We start from the raw sequence: 19,012 nt of genomic DNA on the forward strand, positions 1-19,012 counted from the left end.
ATTTTTAAAAGACAGAACAAATGTCTATGAAATATAGAATCATTATTTATATTACTATTTAAGAAATCCGTTACGTGATTTTTTTATTTTCGTTCATAGTATCTTATTCAATTCTTTTGAATCTCAATTATATTTTTGAATGGCAAAAAAAATAAAAAATTCATATATTTATATTTGTGTGTACTGTTTTTTTTTTTTTCTGTACTAATTTTTTTCTATTTAATGTATGAATAATCTTTATTGTTATTGAATTAAACATAATACAATAAATAGTTAAAAAGCAAAAAGATAAAATTTGCATTTTTATTAATGAACATATATTTATTTCTAAAAGAAATAATTTTTTATATTATAATAAATTTCCATAATTTTAATATTGAATAAAAAAAAAAATTAAAGCACTTTTTTATTTCTCATAAAGGTTGTGGAAATATATTCTAAATATCATATATTTTTTATAAAATAATTTTCCATTTTGTTTTCTCTCTTTTGATTTATTAAATATGATTTACAATAAATATATTAAAAAATTTAAAAATACAAAAAGAAAATATTGTGATGTATTAGAAAATAATGAAAAAGAAATTAACAATCCATCAAATTCTTTTATGACTAGAGATTCATTAAGAAATCTTATTTTAAAATACTATTTTAAAATAATTTTAGATAAAATCTACGAAAATTATAAAAAAAATAATTATTTTTTTGAAATATTTATATATATAGACATTATAAAATTGTAAATGTTTTTATAAAAAGAAGAAAAAGATATAAAATAATTTAATATACATAAATATAAATATATGTATATATTTTTTTTTTAATATAGAATTGATTCAAAAAATTCTATAGGTTATTATATGACGAAAAACTTTGTTGAATTTGTAAATTATTTTAATGAAACTTCATATATTTTATTGTTTGAATTTTTAAAAAATTTTAAAGTAAGAATAAATATATATTTTTTATTTTTATTTAAATAATATATAAAAACTATGAATTATTAGGGGAACGAACCTTTGAGTGACAAGCTAACAGTATATCTGGATATTGTCATAAAAAATAATTTTTTTACTATTTTTTTAATTCCAATTAATACTCCAATTAAAGTATGCTTAAAATTATAAAGAGTGAAGAATTAAAATTTAATTTATCATAATTTTTATAATCTTAAACAGAGCAATGCATATATATATGTATTATAAAAAAATAATAAAAAATTATTTAGACAGATTGTATCTTAAATCTAGGAAAATCAAATAAATTAGAAAGCAATTTTTATAACGTAATTGAACTAGTTAATGCAACATTAATATGTAAAGATAAAAAAAGTTATATATATAAATCTTTTTATATGAGAATTTGCGAATGTGCAAATAAATATTTATCGCATCATAACGTTGTTGTGCAAACTAATAAACTAGGAGATTTATATGAGTAATTTATACATTCCAAAAAAAAAAAGAAAAAAATAGAATAAATCTAAATTTAATGATTTAAAAAAAGAAGATATATATATATATTTAAAAAAAAACATATAATATTAAAAACAGGCCTAATAGCAATTTAATATATGTGTATATATAAATGAGAATATTATATTTTTAGGAAAAAGGAAGATAAAGAAATATGTAAGTTATGCTATACAAAAGAATATGAAGAAATAATTAGTAAAAGGAAGTTTAAAAACTTTTTCATTTTAAAGTTTTCTTTTTCTAAAACTATTGATGAATATAATAATAGAGGTTATATTATCATATTTTTTATATAATATTATTACTTTGTATTTATCTCTACTCTTAATAATACATATACTTTTATTTTTATTTATACTTTTATTAAGATGAATATACAACTTTTGAAGTGTTATTTCAAGATATAAATGAAAAAAATGAAAATTTTGAAATTGGTATGAAATACAATTTAATTATTGTGTCTATTCCTAATAAAGTATATGAATGAATTAAAAAAACACAATATATATATATATATATATATATATATATATATATATATATATATATATATATATATATATGCATATATATGTGTTTTTTTTTTTTATAGTTAAATCAAAATAACATCAAGGGATTGCGTGCTGCTAGTCTTTGGTTATTGAATTATAGAAAAAATGTTATAATAATAAAAAAAAAAAATTTTAACTAATTTATATATCTTATTCATTGTATATATATATATATATATATATATATATATATATATTTTTATTTTTTTTTTCTTTGTAATTTTTTAAGAAAATAAAAAAATTTGAAGATCATATGTTATCCTTATCAACAAATGTAAATACATTATTATCTACTGAGTGCTTTAATTATTTACTAAATTCTCAAAACTTATATGGTAATTTATAATTTTTCTTAAAAATATATATAATTTGAAATTTTTTTAATTTTTATATGAGCATTTTTTTTAATTATTCTTTAGATATGAATAGTATTATAATTGATATATTAAAACTTCCAAATGATAGTTCTTTTTTAAATAAGATTTGTAAAACAACAAAATTAACACTAATTTTAATTAGCATAAGTAATAGCTTTTTAAAATCTTTGAATTTTAATTCTTTTGCTTATGATATATATAATAAAGTAAATAAAAGGAAATGGCATATGTCTTCTATCAAAGAAAATATTTCAGCAAGTAATTAATGAAAATGAAATTATATTTAACGTTAGAAAATACAATATTATCAAATTATGAGAAAATATTTTAAATAACTACTTAATGAATTAAATAAAATTCTATTTTATCTAAATATTTTTTTATATAGAAATGAGAGCTCCACATTGTTTTTTTATATGCTTAGACGAAATACTAATAATAGAAATGGTTAAGTTTTGCAATTATTTCTGTAATATTAAGCTTCTGGATATGAAAAAAGATTCTTTTAATATATTACTAACTCAGAAATATGATATACTAGTCATAAATATAAATAATTTAAATAATTCTCAAATTAAATTATTAGTAGAAATCATGAAAAATGGAATATACAAGAATAAAAAATTTTTAATTCCAATAACAACTACATTTTGGGTTTATGCCATAAAGTCATTTATAAGAAGTGAACATGTATAAGAATTAAAAAAAAGATAAAACAAAAAATATATATATATATATTTTGTTTCATATAAAATAATTATATACAAAAAATAAACATTTACAGGAGTTCAACTTGTATATCAGTGAAAATTTATTGGCTCGTTTTGATTTTTTGTTCGAACTTAGTTTTGAAAAAGAAGAAGATATAATTGATGAATTATTAAGAACAGCGGATGATACTAAAATAAAAAATTTCGATTATTATTTTGATTTAAATAACAAATATTCATATTTAAAAAAGAATAATTTATCTTATTTTGAATTTAATGAAATTAGTGATATATCTAAATCGATTATTCAGAAATATTTTAATATGGCTTCAGATTTGTCAACTCTAACTATGTAAGTTCAAATATATACATATATTCAATAGGAACTTTATATATACATTGCTATTATTTTATTTTTTAATATACGTTTCATAAATATATTTTTTTAGTGAATAATAGGAGATTCACAAATTTATATTTTTTTTTTATTACGTATAGATATCATATAGGTATTTCTGAATTATTATGTATCAGTGTGTCTATTTTATTAAAAAAAAAGGAATGCTTAATTGAGCATGTTGTTTTAGGCCTTTTTTTATATGATAAATTTGTTTCTTCTACCAAAAACAAATTAACGCAATTTGATAAGAATATTTTAAACAATATAATAAGCCCCAAACATAATCAAATTACTTCATTTAAGAAATTAATGAATTATTTTTCTTCATATTTAAATGCTACAATGGATTTATAGTTAATGAAAAAAAACATATACCTTTTTATATATTCATTAATAGTATAGTGGTATTATAATAATGAATCATTCTTGAAACAAAGAAATTAAGTTTCTGTATATTCAGCCGAAAATTTTCTAATTTTTTCAAATTTAAATTATATTTAATTTTTTTTTTTTATTCTTCTTAACAAAAATATCAATAATATATATACATATATATATATTTTGTATAAAAAGAAAATAAATTGTATGTTTAATAGTAGGTTTAAATATTCCTTTAGTAAAGTATTTTGTAATTGGAACTATTTTCTCTTTTAAACTTCATAAATAAAATAAAAATAATATATAATAAATATTACTTTATTTGTTTATATTTATGTTCCTTTTTAGCAATATCTTTTATTATTTTTACTTAATTTTTTTTTTTTTTTATAATCTCATAAAAAAAAAGAGTATAAATAGAAGAAAAAAAAAAAAGAGAGAAGAAAATGCAAGAAGTATGAATGATCAATTTGGTGTAAGCTAAGAAGATTCATATAATATCTATAAAAATAAATGAGTGAAACTTATAACAAAATATATATGAAAGTATATATACGAACTATAAGTAATAATAGAAAAAATTAAAAATAATGGTAAATATATATGTATGTGTGAAGAAAAAAAATATTACAATGCCATATGAATTATGAAATTATGTGAGTTCAAAATATTCCGTAGAATAAACTATTATATTTCATGTATAAATAATAAAATATAATTTTTTTTTATTAAATAAATTTTTGTAATTCATCATAAAATACAAGAACTAAAGCTCCTCCTGCTCCTCTAATAACATTAGCCCAAGCTCCTTTAAAAAATCCTTTTATTCCTTCATTCCTTAATATTTTAAACCAGCAGTCAATAGTATTTTTATATTGAATTTCTTCTTTTGCTTTTCTACCTGACATCATCATCATTCTTCTTCTGACTGTATCAAATGGATAGGAAATTATTCCTGCTGAAATAGTAACAGATTGTGCAACTGCCCACTTGAAAACAATATTAGTATTTTTTTCATTAGAAAATAAACGTGCTTTTGCACTATCGTATAAACCAAAATAAGATCCTCTGTACATAATGATACCTGTTACAGATACACCAAATCCTCTATATAAGGATAGAACACCTGTTTGTTTATAAATTTTAGTTAAACAGTCAAATAATCCATTAAATTGTCTTTCTTTTCCCTTTCCAATATCTGATGCTAATCTAGTTCTAGCAAAATCAAGTGGATAAACAATCAATAAAGACATAGCACCTGCTGTACCACCAGATAAAATGTTTGTTAAAAAGAATTTTCCAAATTCTTTATTTTGATCATATTTTGGAAATATTTTTTTAAAATAGTCTTTAAATGCAAAATTAAATGCTTGAGTAGGAAAATATCTAATTACATTTGCTAAGTTACCTCTCCATAATGATATAACACCTTGTTCTGTTGATACTCTTTTAAAACAGTTTATCATACCTGAATATCTTTCTACTTGTCCCGATTTTATTTCAGGTATCGTATCTTGAGTTTGAATTAACATTTTTACTCTCTCAATTGGGGCAACCACTGTTTTAGATATAGCTGCTGATACACCTCCCATCAAGAAATCAGCAGCAAAATTTTTTTTTACTTCTTTAGTACTCATTTTGATAAAAAAATTGAAATATATCTGCTTATGTTATTTATATAAATATTTAAAAAAAAAAATTCAAAATTTTTTACATGAAATAAAAAAGTAATATTAAAAAATAAAAAAAAAATAAAATTAAAGTTTGTATATTTAAAAATTTTTTTTTTTTATTTTTATTTATTATCCTATATAAATATTAAATTTTAATTTAGGATATATATGTTTATATACAACTTAATGCAAAATTATTTAAAAAAGTATTAAAAATATCTATTAAAATATATATATATTTATATATATTTTATTTATTTATTTTTTTTTTCTATTTTTCTTGGTATTAATATTTCATTAAACTTTTAGAAAAAAATTAAAATAAAATAATATACAAATAAAAAAAAAATATTATAACTGTATATTTTAAATGAAAATATTAATAAAGCATATGAAACGTTCCTATAGTGTTAAACTTTTTGTTTATTTTTTTTTTATTATTTGCTAAGAATAAATATTTGCTTAAAATTTTATTTTTTTATTTATTATTATTTCGTATTATTTTTTTAACCGTTCTTTGTTTTATTTTTTACTACCTGTTTTTTTCCTATTATTATATATTATTTTTATCTTTTATTTTAATTTTTTAATTTTTTATTTTTTTTAGTTTTAAATTTTTTATATATTTTCTACATTTTATCACTTTTTTTTTTTTTTTTTTATATATATATATATACAAAATTTATGTATATATATATATATTTTCTATACATCTTTAAACTTTTAAGTTATAGTATATACCAAATATGAATACATTTTTTTATTAACACCATGAAATAAGAAAAAAAAAAAAAAAAAAAATAGAATCATTTATTATGCTTTTGTATACGTATATATTTATTTATATTAACATATCTATTTATAAAATGCAGTATAAAATTTTTTTTTGTTAATTTATTATAAGTATTTTAAAACAAATTATAGTGTACTAAATAAAAAATGATACAAATTTCTTTATGAATACATAATTATAATAATAAAAAAGTACTTAATACTGTAATAGTCTACACATATTACTTAAATAGCTTTTATGTAAAATTTTTTTTTTTTAAAGCATTATTAATTTAAATACAAAAATATACTATTAATATTTTTTTTTTTTTTTTTTTTAAACAAGAAAAAGGCTGTAACAGAACTCTTAAAATATGTAAAAATTCTTATAAATTTTATTATGAAAGCAAAGCAAATATATTTAAAATGAAGAAATTGAAAAGATTTAATATTATTAATTAAATATTAACAATAAATTTATATTAGAATACAAATAAATAATACATAATATTATAATGAATTTATTAAGTATAAATTAAAATAAAATAAAAAAAATAATGTTAAATAAAGTAAATGAACATCATAATGATTAATCTTCAAACTAATATTTGGAGAAAAAATAAAAAAAAATGTAAAATTAAAATTATATTTTTGGTTACAAAAATGACTCTAATTCTTTAGGCAATTTAAATATATATGGAATGTGTAATGAATTAATAAAAAAATTCTTCTTTATTTTTATGCAAAGGTTTTCATTATTATAAAAAAAATAATCTGAATAGTTATGATATTTGCAATTTATATATTTTTGAAGTTCCTTTTCTTTTCTTAGAGAAAATGAAAAAATAAAAAATTCTTCATAATACATTTTTATTGCATTCATAAGTGTTTCTTCAAAATAAACAAAGCAAGTAAGCATTTCATTGCTATAAATTTCTAATGTAACATCTTTTTTTCTATTTGAATATCTATTTAATTTAGAATCATCACTGTCTTTTTTTTTTTCTTCCAAAAATCTTTTACACTTTGGAATATGAAATAGTTTACTTGTTTTTAAAAAATAATTTAAGCAATCATTGCTTAATGATACAATCATAAAATCAAAATATACTTTAAATTTATGTTTATATAATAAATTATAATAGTAATTTTTTATTTTATTCTCATTTTCTATCAACATATTTTTATTAAAAAAAGGTAATTTATTTTGATACAAGTTCATTAAAAATAAAAAAGAAAAATACATTTTTAATTCCTCAATATTTAAATTATTAATAAAATATATATTATTTAATAAAAAATTATTGCAATCACCATTAAAAAATGTAGAGTAATAATTGTCCATATTATCAACAGCTCTTTTATGTAATAAAAAATTTACTTCTTTTTCTTTTTTCTTATTTATGTTTTCTTCTAATTTGCCATTATTTCTCTTTTTTTCAAAGTCTAATATGCTTTCAAAGGTTTTTTTACAAAATAGAAAAGACGATTCTTCTAATAATAACACAGGTGTTATAAGTATATTTAAAGATATAATAATTTTCTCTTTTATACAAAAAAATGGAAAATTTTGATTCAATACTTCAATAAACTTCTTTAATATTTTTTCATTTTTTAATGTTTGAGTGGAGTCAATAGTAACAAGCTCAAAGAAGAAAAAGAAAGTTTTTGTATCTTTAATTTTTAAAAGAACTTTATATAAAATTGAATTAAAAAAAAAGAAATTTATCTGATAATTTTTACTTTTCAAAAAATATAAAAAAATTAGTAATAAATTTATATCAATACAATTAAAATTATTCAGTATATCTATACATAAATCTTGTAATATACTATCATTAAAATTTATATTAAAATATGAAGAGCAGCAAAAAATGGAAATGATATTCATATAATTATATTTTTTTAATTTCATTTCTATTTTTGAATATAACAATTTCAGGAATAAATTTATTGAATTATTATGTTTTGTATTTTTCTGTGTATATTTACAAAGTGATAAGAAAATATCAGTGACATCCTTTTCATTATAATGATTTTTATCAAATAGGATTTTTAAGCAAGAGAATAATTTTACAAATAATTTATCATTTAATAAATTTAAATTTATTAACGAATTTAATAGGATGCAGCAATCATAGACAGTTAATAAATTTAATTGTTTTTCTACTTCGCATTTTATGTATTCATAAATACTATAATAATTTTTTATGTTTAACTTATTTACATTATAAACAAAAAAACAAAAATCCTTTTTTTTTAATCTAATTATATTACAATCTCTTGATAAATATGTATTGTTATTTTTCAAAAAATATTCAATAAGTTCTCCTTTTTCTATGGGACTATGATGACAATTTTTATCATCGCTCTTGTTCGCATTTCTATATAAATTATAACTATTATTATTAATAGAATCTCTATCAATAGAATATATATAATCATAAAAAGAAAAATTGTCATCGACCTTTATATTATCGCTATTTAATATATTACTTTTTATTTTAATTTTTTTTTTTTCTTTTAAATTTAAATTAATGATGAATGATAAAATAATTTCTTTGAAAAAATAATCATCTTTAAAATAGTTTTTTCGTAGTACATTCATTAACATATTTAGTGAGCAAATATTTAAATTATATATATTGTGATATAGTTGAAAATTTGTTTGTAATAATATATTTTTTATTTTAACTAAGATATAATTTTTGAGTTTTCCTTTCAACTTACTGTAACTGTAAATAAATAAACATAAATGGTTGTAATCTATTTTGTTAAAGAATAAGAAATAAAGAAAAAGTTTATAAACAATATTTTTTAATTCTTCAATGTTTTCTAAATTTTCTACTTCTTTTAACTTATAATATGTGTTACATATTAATGTTAAATCAAGAAAATTCATATGATTTTTTATATTACTGAAAATTGACATAAAATTTTTATCATCTGTTTTATAAACTAGAGCATTTTTATTTTTACTAATTATCATATTCCAGTTTTTTTTATTATTTGCTTCATGAATATTTATACTATTATTTAAGTTATCAATTTCATTACTTATACAACTTTTTTCACCCTCTAAATTATTGTGTAAGTAAAGATTAAGACTTTTTAATTTTTTTTCTTTTATCTTTTTTCTAACTAACAAAAAAAAATGTTTTTGACTGTTTAAAATTAAAATTAAATTATTCGTAAAAGCATTTAAAAAACTTATATTAATATATTTATAAGAATTAACTATACTATAAAAAGATAAAATTATTTGTTTTAAGCTCATATTAAAAATAAAATCTATAGTATCAGTATTAACTATATTTTTCCAAAAGCTATTATCATAAAATTTTTTTTTACTTAATAAATGAATTATTATAGAAAAATCATTTTCTGTTAGTTTTTTTTTTTTTAGTAGATACAAAAATTCATCACTAAATTTATATAAACTACATAAATCATCTTTTCTACAAAATTTTCTTATTTTTCTAACCAATTCAGATTGTTCATAACTTATGATATTTTCATCTTTTATGTTTTCGTTCTTTCTCTTTCCATTTTCTGTATGTCTATTTTTTTTATCTCTGTTTGATAATTCATTTATTCCATTTATTGAAGTATTTATTACTTTATCATTTTTCTTGTTTCCTTTTATTATGTTATCATCAAAAAGTACACTTCCAAAACTTTTATTTTTATCATCTTCTTTTACGCTTGTGTTAAATTTTCTGATTTCTTTTTTTTTATTAAAGCTTATTGGAGTATTTAAAAATCTATCTAATCGTATTGTTAATTTTATAATGTTACATTTTTTTAAATATTTCATTTAAATAATCTCTTTAAAAAAAGTATAAATTTCTTTAGATTCAATTTAAAATAATGTTTATATTTTTAGTACATAATTAAAAAAAAATATATATTAGAAATATAAATAAAATTAAGATAATAATTTTAAGACATTTTTATCTATATATTTATTTATTTTTATCAAGATACTAAGATTCATTTTTTGCATATTTAATTTTTTCTATTTAATTTTTATATCTTATAAAACAATTTTACTTTTTTTAGAAGAGTTTGTTTTGAAGTTTATATCAAGCTTTTGACTTTTATTTTTAATTTTTGTTAATGACAATGAAAAATAAATAATGAAAAGAATAAGTAATTTTAAAATAAAAAAAAATAAATAATTAAAAGAATATTTGAAGATATATTTTAAAAAAAAATAAATATTGTGTTTTATTAAACTACATTTATATATATAGTAAAAAAAAAAAATAAAATAACAATCTTATACTAACAAAAAGAAGAAAATAAATGATATTTTATTTTTTAACTTCTAACAGATTTTACAAATTTATTATTTTTTTTTTTATATAATATTTGTTTATCCTCATTAAAATAGAAAAAAAAGTGTACGGAAACATTCAACTCTTTTAAGTATTTTTATATATTATATATTGCTACTTAATTACACATAAACAATTATAAAATATATAATAAAAAATTTATATATTGTTTTTAATCTTTTTTTTTTTTAATTTTTATAATGGAACGAAAGTTTTATTTTTTGGTTTTTTTTTTTTTTTTTTTTTTTATAAAATAGAAAAATAGAATTTTAAGGTTTATTTTAAAATAGAAAATTGAAAGAATGTATCTTAATATTATATTGTGTGCAATACAAGAAAAAAAAAAAAAAAAAAAAAAAGTAAAATATATAAAGAAATTAAATAAAAGTATACTTGAAATAACAATAATAATATTAATAATATGAATATTTTCAGTATTAGTTGTAATAAGTATTTTTTATATTAATTATAGTAATATAATTATTAAAGATATGGAATACTATATAATTTGTAATAATAATACAAATTTAAGATTAAAAATGCAACAAATTAAAAATGATTTTATTTCTTATAAATAATGTTAAACATAAAAAAAAAATGAATTTTAAATTTCATTTTAACTTAAATTTTATTTTTGAAAATGAACTAGAAGATATGTACATTTAGGTATTTATTGTTAGTTTATACTTTTTGTTATATTTTCTATTATATATATATATTAAACATTTTCATTATTTTGATGTATTTTACCCTTTTTATATATTTTATATATTCTTTTTTTTAAACATTTTTTCTATATACATTCTATTATTATATTTGTTATTTATTATTCTTTTTAGTTATTTTTTACATAATATTTTTTCTTATTAATTTTTTTTTTTTTCTCTTTTTTTAATGTAAATACATATTATATTAATATAAAAATCTTTTTTGTAAATGTCTAAAGATAATAATTTTATTAAAAAGGAATTTTTAAAGTATATATATACTCTATTTTTTTTTTTATATATGTTAGTGTAACTTTTTTCGTTAAATTTTGTGAAATTTGCTTATATATAATTTTTTTTGTCTTTAATTTTTGTGAAAGGTTAATAATATTTTAATGTATATCTTTTTTCCATGCGAAGTTTTAAGAAGAATTAATAGAAATTTTTTGTTGAGTAATTTTTATGTATAATTAATAATAATAATAATAATTATTTCATGTAAAATAAAATGGATAAGTTAGTTCCTATTGTAAATAAATTGCAGAATGTACTGTCATCTTTTATAAGTAGTGAAGCATTAAGCTTACCACATATAGCAGTAGTAGGTGCTCAGTCAGTAGGAAAAACATCACTGTTAGAATCCTTAGTTGGACTAAGCTTTATGCCTAAAGGAGAGGATATAGTAACGAGAACTCCTATTATAATACAATTAACAAATTCTAAATCAGAAGAATGTTATTGTACTTTAACTTATTCAGATTATGAAAATAATAAAGTAGAAAAGCATATTGATGATTTTACTATTTTAAATCAAATGTTAGTAGATGTAACAGAAGAAATTACAGGAGGAAATAAATGTATAAAAGAAACTCCTATTATAATAGAAATACATAAAAATGATGTTTTAGATTTAACATTAATTGATTTACCAGGGTTAACTAAAGTTCCTGTTGGAAATCAGCCATATAATGTAGAAGAACAAATTGTTAATTTAGTAAATAAATATATAAAAAATCCTAATTGTATTATTTTAGCTGTTTCTTGTGCTAATATTGACTTAGCAAATTCAGATAGTTTGAAAATGGCTAGAAGCGTAGACCCAAAACACGAAAGAACAATAGGAGTTATAACAAAGTGTGATATGGTGGAGAAACCTGAAATTTGGAAAAAAATGATAAGTGGATCTCTATATCCTTTAAAAAAAGGATTTGTAGCTGTTGTTTGTAGAAGTCAGAAAGATGTTGATGATAACATTAGTATTGAAGAATCAATAAAAAAGGAGGAAGAATATTTTAATCAAAGCATTGATGTTTCTAATCAAATTGAATGTATACTAGAATGTGGGATAAAAAATTTAGCTAAAAAATTAAATAATATTCTTATTGAACATATTAAAAACACAGTACCTTTTTTAAAACCTAAAATTGACTCTTTAAAAAGTATAGAAGAAGAAAGGTTATTAGAATTAGGAGAACCAATGGAAAATATGAATCGTTCAGAATATTTAGCAGTTCTTGTTAATTATATAACTAAATTTTCTCAACAATATCAAGATATAATTGATGGAAAAGTATTTTATAAAGATAGAGTAGATGAACTAAAGGGAGGAGCAAGAATACATTATATTTTTAATGATTGGTACATAAAAGCGTTAAATGATTTTTCTCCATTAGAAATGTTAACTGATGAAGAAATAAGAATTGCTATAAGAAATTCCAGTGGGCCTAGAGGAGCATTATTTGTTCCAGAAAGTGCTTTTGAGACTTTAATAAAAAAATTAATAAATTGTTTAAAGGAACCATCACTTCGTTGTGCTGATCAAGTTTACGAAGAATTAATTAAAATTGTTGATAACTGCAAAATACCAGATATGGAAAGATTTACAAATTTAAAAAGTGCTATAAATGAACAAGTAAAAATATTATTAAAGGATTGTTTACAGCCAACTAAAGAAATGATAAAAAATTTAATGTTAATTGAGTTATCCTATATTAACACTAGTCACCCTGATTTTTTAAATGAGCACTTTATGAAAAATGTGTATGATAAAGATAATGATTATGTTGAAGAATCAGACAGCGTGTTAAGTGCACATAAAATCCCAAATCAAAAGAGAGATGGACAGGAAAATATTAATAATATCAATTATTCTATGACACATCATACATTTAAAGAAGAAGCAAAAATATGGAAAAATAAAGAAGATGCAAAATTTTTCAAAAATAAAGAAGGAACAAAAATTACTAATATTAATAATAATAGGGAAAATGTTTTTGTTTTGCCTGTTATACCTGACAAAATTATACCTGAATATTCTTCTTCTTCTAAAGAAATAATAGAAATTGATTTAATTAAATCATTAATTAATAATTATTTTAATATTGTTCGCAAGCATATAGCAGATGCAGTACCCAAAGCTATTATGCATTTTATGGTTAATACTTCAAGAAAAACTATGCAGAAAGTTTTAATTTCTAATTTGCATAATGATGAATTATTTAATTTATTTAATGAATGTTCATCTATCAAAGTAAAAAGAAATAATTGTAAAAAAAATTTGGAATCCTTGAATCAAGCTATCAAAATGTTGGCAGAAATTAGAAATCAAGAAATTTAATGTAAACAAAAAAATAAATAAATTAAAATAAAAAATATTCAAATTTTAATATTATTCCTATGTTTGTAAATATATATATGTGCATAAATGCTTAAATGTTTTTTATTGGAATATATATTGTCATTTTTGTTTTTAAGAGAAAAAAAAGGATTAAAATGTAATTATAAATAAAATATTCTTTTAAAAAAAAAAAAAAAATTTATATTCTTTTATTATTATTATTTTTTTTTAATTTTTGACTTAAATTGTATATCTATTTATAATAAAAAGAAATAAAGTCTAATTATATTTTTGTTAATATATTTTTTTTCCTTTGTTTTTATAATTCTTTTAAATATATAAAAGCAAAAAAAAAAAAAAAATAGTGAAAAATATGATTTTATAATTTTATAATTTTTTTAAAACTATTTTTTTGAAAATTTTAAAAAAAGAATAAAGGAATTATATGTAATGGTAAATTAGAAGGTTAAAATACAAGAAAAAGAAAATATTAAAGTATAAAAAATTAAATTATTAAAAGGTTATAAAAATATTAGAATATTAAAAATGTGTGACATAGAAATATTAACACTTTAAGTTTTTTTTTTTTTTTGTTAAATTCTGATATAACTTTGTTATTCATTTAAAAATTTTTTTTTTTTTTTTTGGTAATTTATCATTGTAAGTTTAATTATTACCATGTGTATTTACATAAACTTTTGTTTTTCATTTCTTATAATTTGTAGCATCTGAACTGCCACGTTTTATTTATTTTATTTATTTTTTTTTTATTAATTTTTAATGTTTTTTTTTTCTTTTATATTCGCAATTTTTTTAATATTCTCTTATTTTTTGAAATTTTAGAAAATCTTTAACAGTTTATTACCAAAATATTTTTATTATTTTTATTTTATTTTGTTTTATAAAAAAAAAATAACATGACTAATTAAAAAAAAAAAGTTATGAAAAGTTAAAAGATGAAAAAATTTGAAGATGTAAATAATTATACTACAAAGAGTTCACATAAAAAAAACTATTATAAGAGAAAAGATATTTTAAATGAAAACTATTATGCAAAAAATGTAAAACGACGAAAATTAAAGGCTTCTAAAAAATTGTAAGTTGAAAAAATTAGTATATGGTTTTTGTTTTTATATTTCTTTTATTAAAAGTAAATTACAATATAATAATATATCTATATAGTATCACTTAAATAAGTTATTAACAAAAGAAAATTAAGATGATTAAGTTCATAATTAATACCTAATTATATGTATTAAGGAGAAATATATATATATAATGTTGTTTCTCTTTCATATTTTAATCTTTTTTTGAAATTATCGTCTTTGATTTTTATCATTTAACTTCTAATTTTTTTTTTTTTTTTTTTGGTAGAGAAAGTAGCCCCAATGGAGGTTTTACTAAAAAAGTGAAAAATAAATTTAAAGAATTTTATGAAATGCATTTTGATAAAAAAGTAATAAATTTACCATTTAGTGCTGACTCTATAAATATACAGCAAAAAGGGTTTCATGATTATAGTAAAGATATGAAATTAAAAAAAAATCATATGAATAAACCAATGTGGATATGCTCAGATGGATTTATATATTTAGAGATGTTTAATAGTTGCAGTAAGCAAGCATCTGATTTTCTTATTACCATAGCTGAGCCCATATGTAGACCTGAGTTAATTCATGAATTCCAATTAACTATTTTTTCTTTATATGCTGCAATATCTGTAGGTATTACACTTGATGAATTATTAATAAATTTAGATAAGTTTTCTAAGAATGTTCTTCCTAAAGAATTAGTTTATAATATTACTAAAAGTGCAGAATCTTTTGGCAAAGTTAAATTAGTTTTAAGAGAAAATAAATATTATATTGAAGCTGCAAATAAATCAGAATTAGATTATTTATTAAATAATAATTCTATAAAAAATGCAAGAATATATTCTAATGATAATAATGAACAGAAAATAAGAGGTATATGCAATTTGAATAATAATACATTAGAAGAAAAATTTAAGGAGAATAATAATAATAATAATAATAATGAAAATAGTAATGATAATAATGAAATTATTAATAATAATGATAAAAATAAAATTAATAATAATAACATTAACAATGATAATAATAATAATAATAATGAAAATAGTAATGATAATAATGAAATTATTAATAATAATGATAAAAATAAAATTAATAATAATAATAATAATAATAATAATAATAATAATAATAATAATAATAATAATAATAATAATAATAATAATAATAATAATAATGAAATTATTAATAATAATGATAAAAGTGAAATTAATAATAACATTAATAACGATAATAATAATAATACAAACAATTTTTTAAATGAAAAATGTAATGAAAAAAAGAAAGAAGAATCTTATGTAACATATGAAGCACCTGTATTAGATACTACTCAACTAGGTTATAAAAATTATTTTTCTTTTTTTTTTTTTTTTTGATGTTGATACATATTTTTACTATTTATGTAATTCTCTTTGCATATATACATAGTTTTTTTTAATTTTACTATACATGCTTATAATAAAAATAAAAAAATTTATGGACTTTTTTTTTTTAAAATAGGATTCAAGATAAGTGAAAGTGAAAAACAATTAATTTTTCAAGAAAAAAAAAATATAAATGAAAATATAAATGAGAATTTAGGAAACTCATCAGAAGTATACTCTTTTGAAGTGAATTGTGATAAGATAGAAGAAGTAAAGCAAGAAGCATTACAAACTATGCAAAGACCATTATTAATGGAATATGATTTTAGAAGAGATAAAAAAAATCCTAATTTAATTTGTTCTTTAAAAAGCCATGTGCAAATAAGATATTATCAAGAAAAAGCATTGAGAAAAATGTTCAGCAATGGAAGAAGTAGGTCAGGTATAATAGTTTTACCTTGCGGTGTAGGTAAAACCCTAACAGGTATAACGGCAGCTAGTACAATTAAAAAGTCAGCATTATTTTTAACAACATCAGCAGTAGCAGTTGAACAATGGAAAAAGCAATTTGAAGATTTTACGAATATTCATCCAAGACATTTAAGAATATTAACATCAGATTATAAGTTTGATTTATGGCCTATTAACGAAGCAGGTGTGTTAATTTCTACATATACTATGTTGTCATATTCAGGTAAGAGAAGTGAGCAAAGTTTAAAAATTGTTAATGATATAAGGAGAAGAGAATGGGGATTATTAGTATTTGATGAAGTTCAATTTGCACCTGCACCATCTTTTAGAAGAATAAATGATATTGTGAAATCTCATTGTAAACTTGGTTTAACAGCAACTTTAGTAAGAGAAGATTTGCTAATTCGAGATTTACATTGGATTATTGGGCCCAAATTATATGAAGCTAATTGGGTAGAATTACAAAATAAAGGATTTCTAGCTAAAGCTTTGTGTAAAGAAATATGGTGCAGTATGCCTGGTTCTTTTTATAAATATTATTTAAAGTCAAATAGTTTTATTAAAAGAAGATTATATACATGTAATCCTAAAAAATTAATGATGTGTGAATATTTAATTAAATATCATGAACAGAATAATGACAAAATTATAGTTTTTAGTGATAATATTTTTGCTTTGTTACATATTGCTAAAACATTGAACAAACCATTTATATATGGAAAGTTGTCACCAATTGAAAGAATTGCTATCATAAATAAATTTAAAAATGATTCTTCTATCAATACTATTTTATTAAGTAAAGTTGGAGATAATGCAATTGATATACCTATTGCAAATGTTGTTATTCAAATTTCTTTTAATTTCGCATCAAGAAGACAAGAAGCTCAAAGATTAGGAAGAATTATTAGACCTAAAAATAAGGCCAATGAAAAAAAGAATATAAATGAACCTGACTCTTTTTTTTATAGTTTGGTAAGTAAAGATACAATTGAAATGTGCTACTCTGATAAAAGACAACAATTTCTTATTAATCAAGGGTACGCGTATAATGTTCATAGTGATAATATTGTTGATTTTAATAAATTAAACTTAGTTTATAAAAATAAAAAAATTCAAGAAAATTTATTAAAATGCATTCTAGCTAGTACAGATGATGGAAACATGGATGAAGATGATGACTTATTTGAAGATCAAAATTTTAACAAAGAAAATTCCAAAACTAATAAAAGTAACTTTAATGGCACTTTAAGTAAAAAAGAAGATACTTTAAAAAAAGTAGATAATGGGGGATTATTAAAATTATCATCCAATATAGATGTAACCTTTAATGATAAAAAAAAAAATGCACCAAAAAAGTTTGCTGATAAACATATTCTTTTTAGAAAATTTTTAAATCAAAATAAATAATTTCATTTGTATTTTTTTAGTTATAAAACTTAAAAAAAAAAAAAGGAACAAAAAATTTATGTGATATTTTTTGAAAAATTATTGAAAAATTATCAGAATTTTAAAAGACTTCTATATAATAATGGTATTATATTTATTTTTAAATGATCATTTGTATATATATATATATATATATATAATAAAAGATTATGAAAAAATCATACAATTTTATAAGCAATTTATTAAGACATGATTATTCTTTGTAAATACATTAAAAATAATTCAATATGTATATATGTGAAAAGTACTATATAGATATAATAAAAAAAAATATAAAAAGGTTGTAACACGCGTAACAAATATAAATAATTAAGGATAATTAAACTATTATTTAATATATTATTCATCAGTAAATTATGTATCAATATTTTATCCCTTCATCAATATAAATTAAGCGATTATTAATACTTTGTTCACTATTATTGCAAAACAGTAAATCAATATGAATATTTATTATGCTAATGTAAATAATAGTGTATTTTTATTGGAGTAAAAATTTTTATATCAATGTTTTATTGCAAAAATTATAAATTTCCCAAAATTTCATTATTTAAAAATATTTAAAATTTTGTCATTAATTTTTTTTTTTAGTTATTTTACTTTTTATAATCTTTAATAACAATTTTTTTTTTTTTTTA

At 18.2% G+C, this 19,012-nt stretch overlaps 5 protein-coding genes across 5 annotated transcripts; 3 read left to right on the forward strand and 2 right to left on the reverse strand.

Annotated features, from left to right (window-relative positions):
* Positions 1-503: 503 nt before the first annotated feature.
* PRELSG_0619700 (conserved Plasmodium protein, unknown function) lies at positions 504-3,867 on the forward strand (the record flags this gene model as incomplete). Its single annotated transcript, XM_028675663.1, has 12 exons — positions 504-739; positions 830-944; positions 1,008-1,109; positions 1,229-1,437; positions 1,609-1,745; positions 1,844-1,950; positions 2,068-2,133; positions 2,256-2,361; positions 2,446-2,661; positions 2,792-3,093; positions 3,188-3,465; positions 3,612-3,867. The coding sequence occupies 12 exons, from the start codon at positions 504-506 to the stop codon at positions 3,865-3,867; spliced, it is 2,130 nt and encodes a 709-aa protein (XP_028532230.1).
* A 752-nt stretch (positions 3,868-4,619) lies between these two features.
* ADT (ADP/ATP transporter on adenylate translocase, putative) lies at positions 4,620-5,528 on the reverse strand (the record flags this gene model as incomplete). The annotated part of the gene is made up of 1 exon (XM_028675664.1): positions 4,620-5,528. One exon carries the CDS (start codon positions 5,526-5,528, stop codon positions 4,620-4,622), a length of 909 nt encoding a protein of 302 aa, XP_028532231.1.
* Positions 5,529-6,990: 1,462 nt separating this feature from the next.
* On the reverse strand, positions 6,991-10,152 carry PRELSG_0619900 (conserved Plasmodium protein, unknown function; the record flags this gene model as incomplete). Its single annotated transcript, XM_028675665.1, has 1 exon — positions 6,991-10,152. One exon carries the CDS (start codon positions 10,150-10,152, stop codon positions 6,991-6,993), a length of 3,162 nt encoding a protein of 1,053 aa, XP_028532232.1.
* Positions 10,153-11,890: 1,738 nt separating this feature from the next.
* On the forward strand, positions 11,891-13,999 carry DYN2 (dynamin-like protein, putative; the record flags this gene model as incomplete). The annotated part of the gene is made up of 1 exon (XM_028675666.1): positions 11,891-13,999. The coding sequence occupies one exon, from the start codon at positions 11,891-11,893 to the stop codon at positions 13,997-13,999; it is 2,109 nt and encodes a 702-aa protein (XP_028532233.1).
* Positions 14,000-14,955: 956 nt separating this feature from the next.
* PRELSG_0620100 (DNA repair helicase RAD25, putative) lies at positions 14,956-18,335 on the forward strand (the record flags this gene model as incomplete). The annotated part of the gene is made up of 3 exons (XM_028675669.1): positions 14,956-15,095; positions 15,374-16,431; positions 16,594-18,335. The coding sequence occupies 3 exons, from the start codon at positions 14,956-14,958 to the stop codon at positions 18,333-18,335; spliced, it is 2,940 nt and encodes a 979-aa protein (XP_028532234.1).
* Positions 18,336-19,012: the final 677 nt, after the last annotated feature.

This window comes from Plasmodium relictum (assembly GCF_900005765.1).
Source record: "Plasmodium relictum strain SGS1 genome assembly, chromosome: 6".
In the NCBI taxonomy this organism is placed as follows: domain Eukaryota; phylum Apicomplexa; class Aconoidasida; order Haemosporida; family Plasmodiidae; genus Plasmodium; species Plasmodium relictum.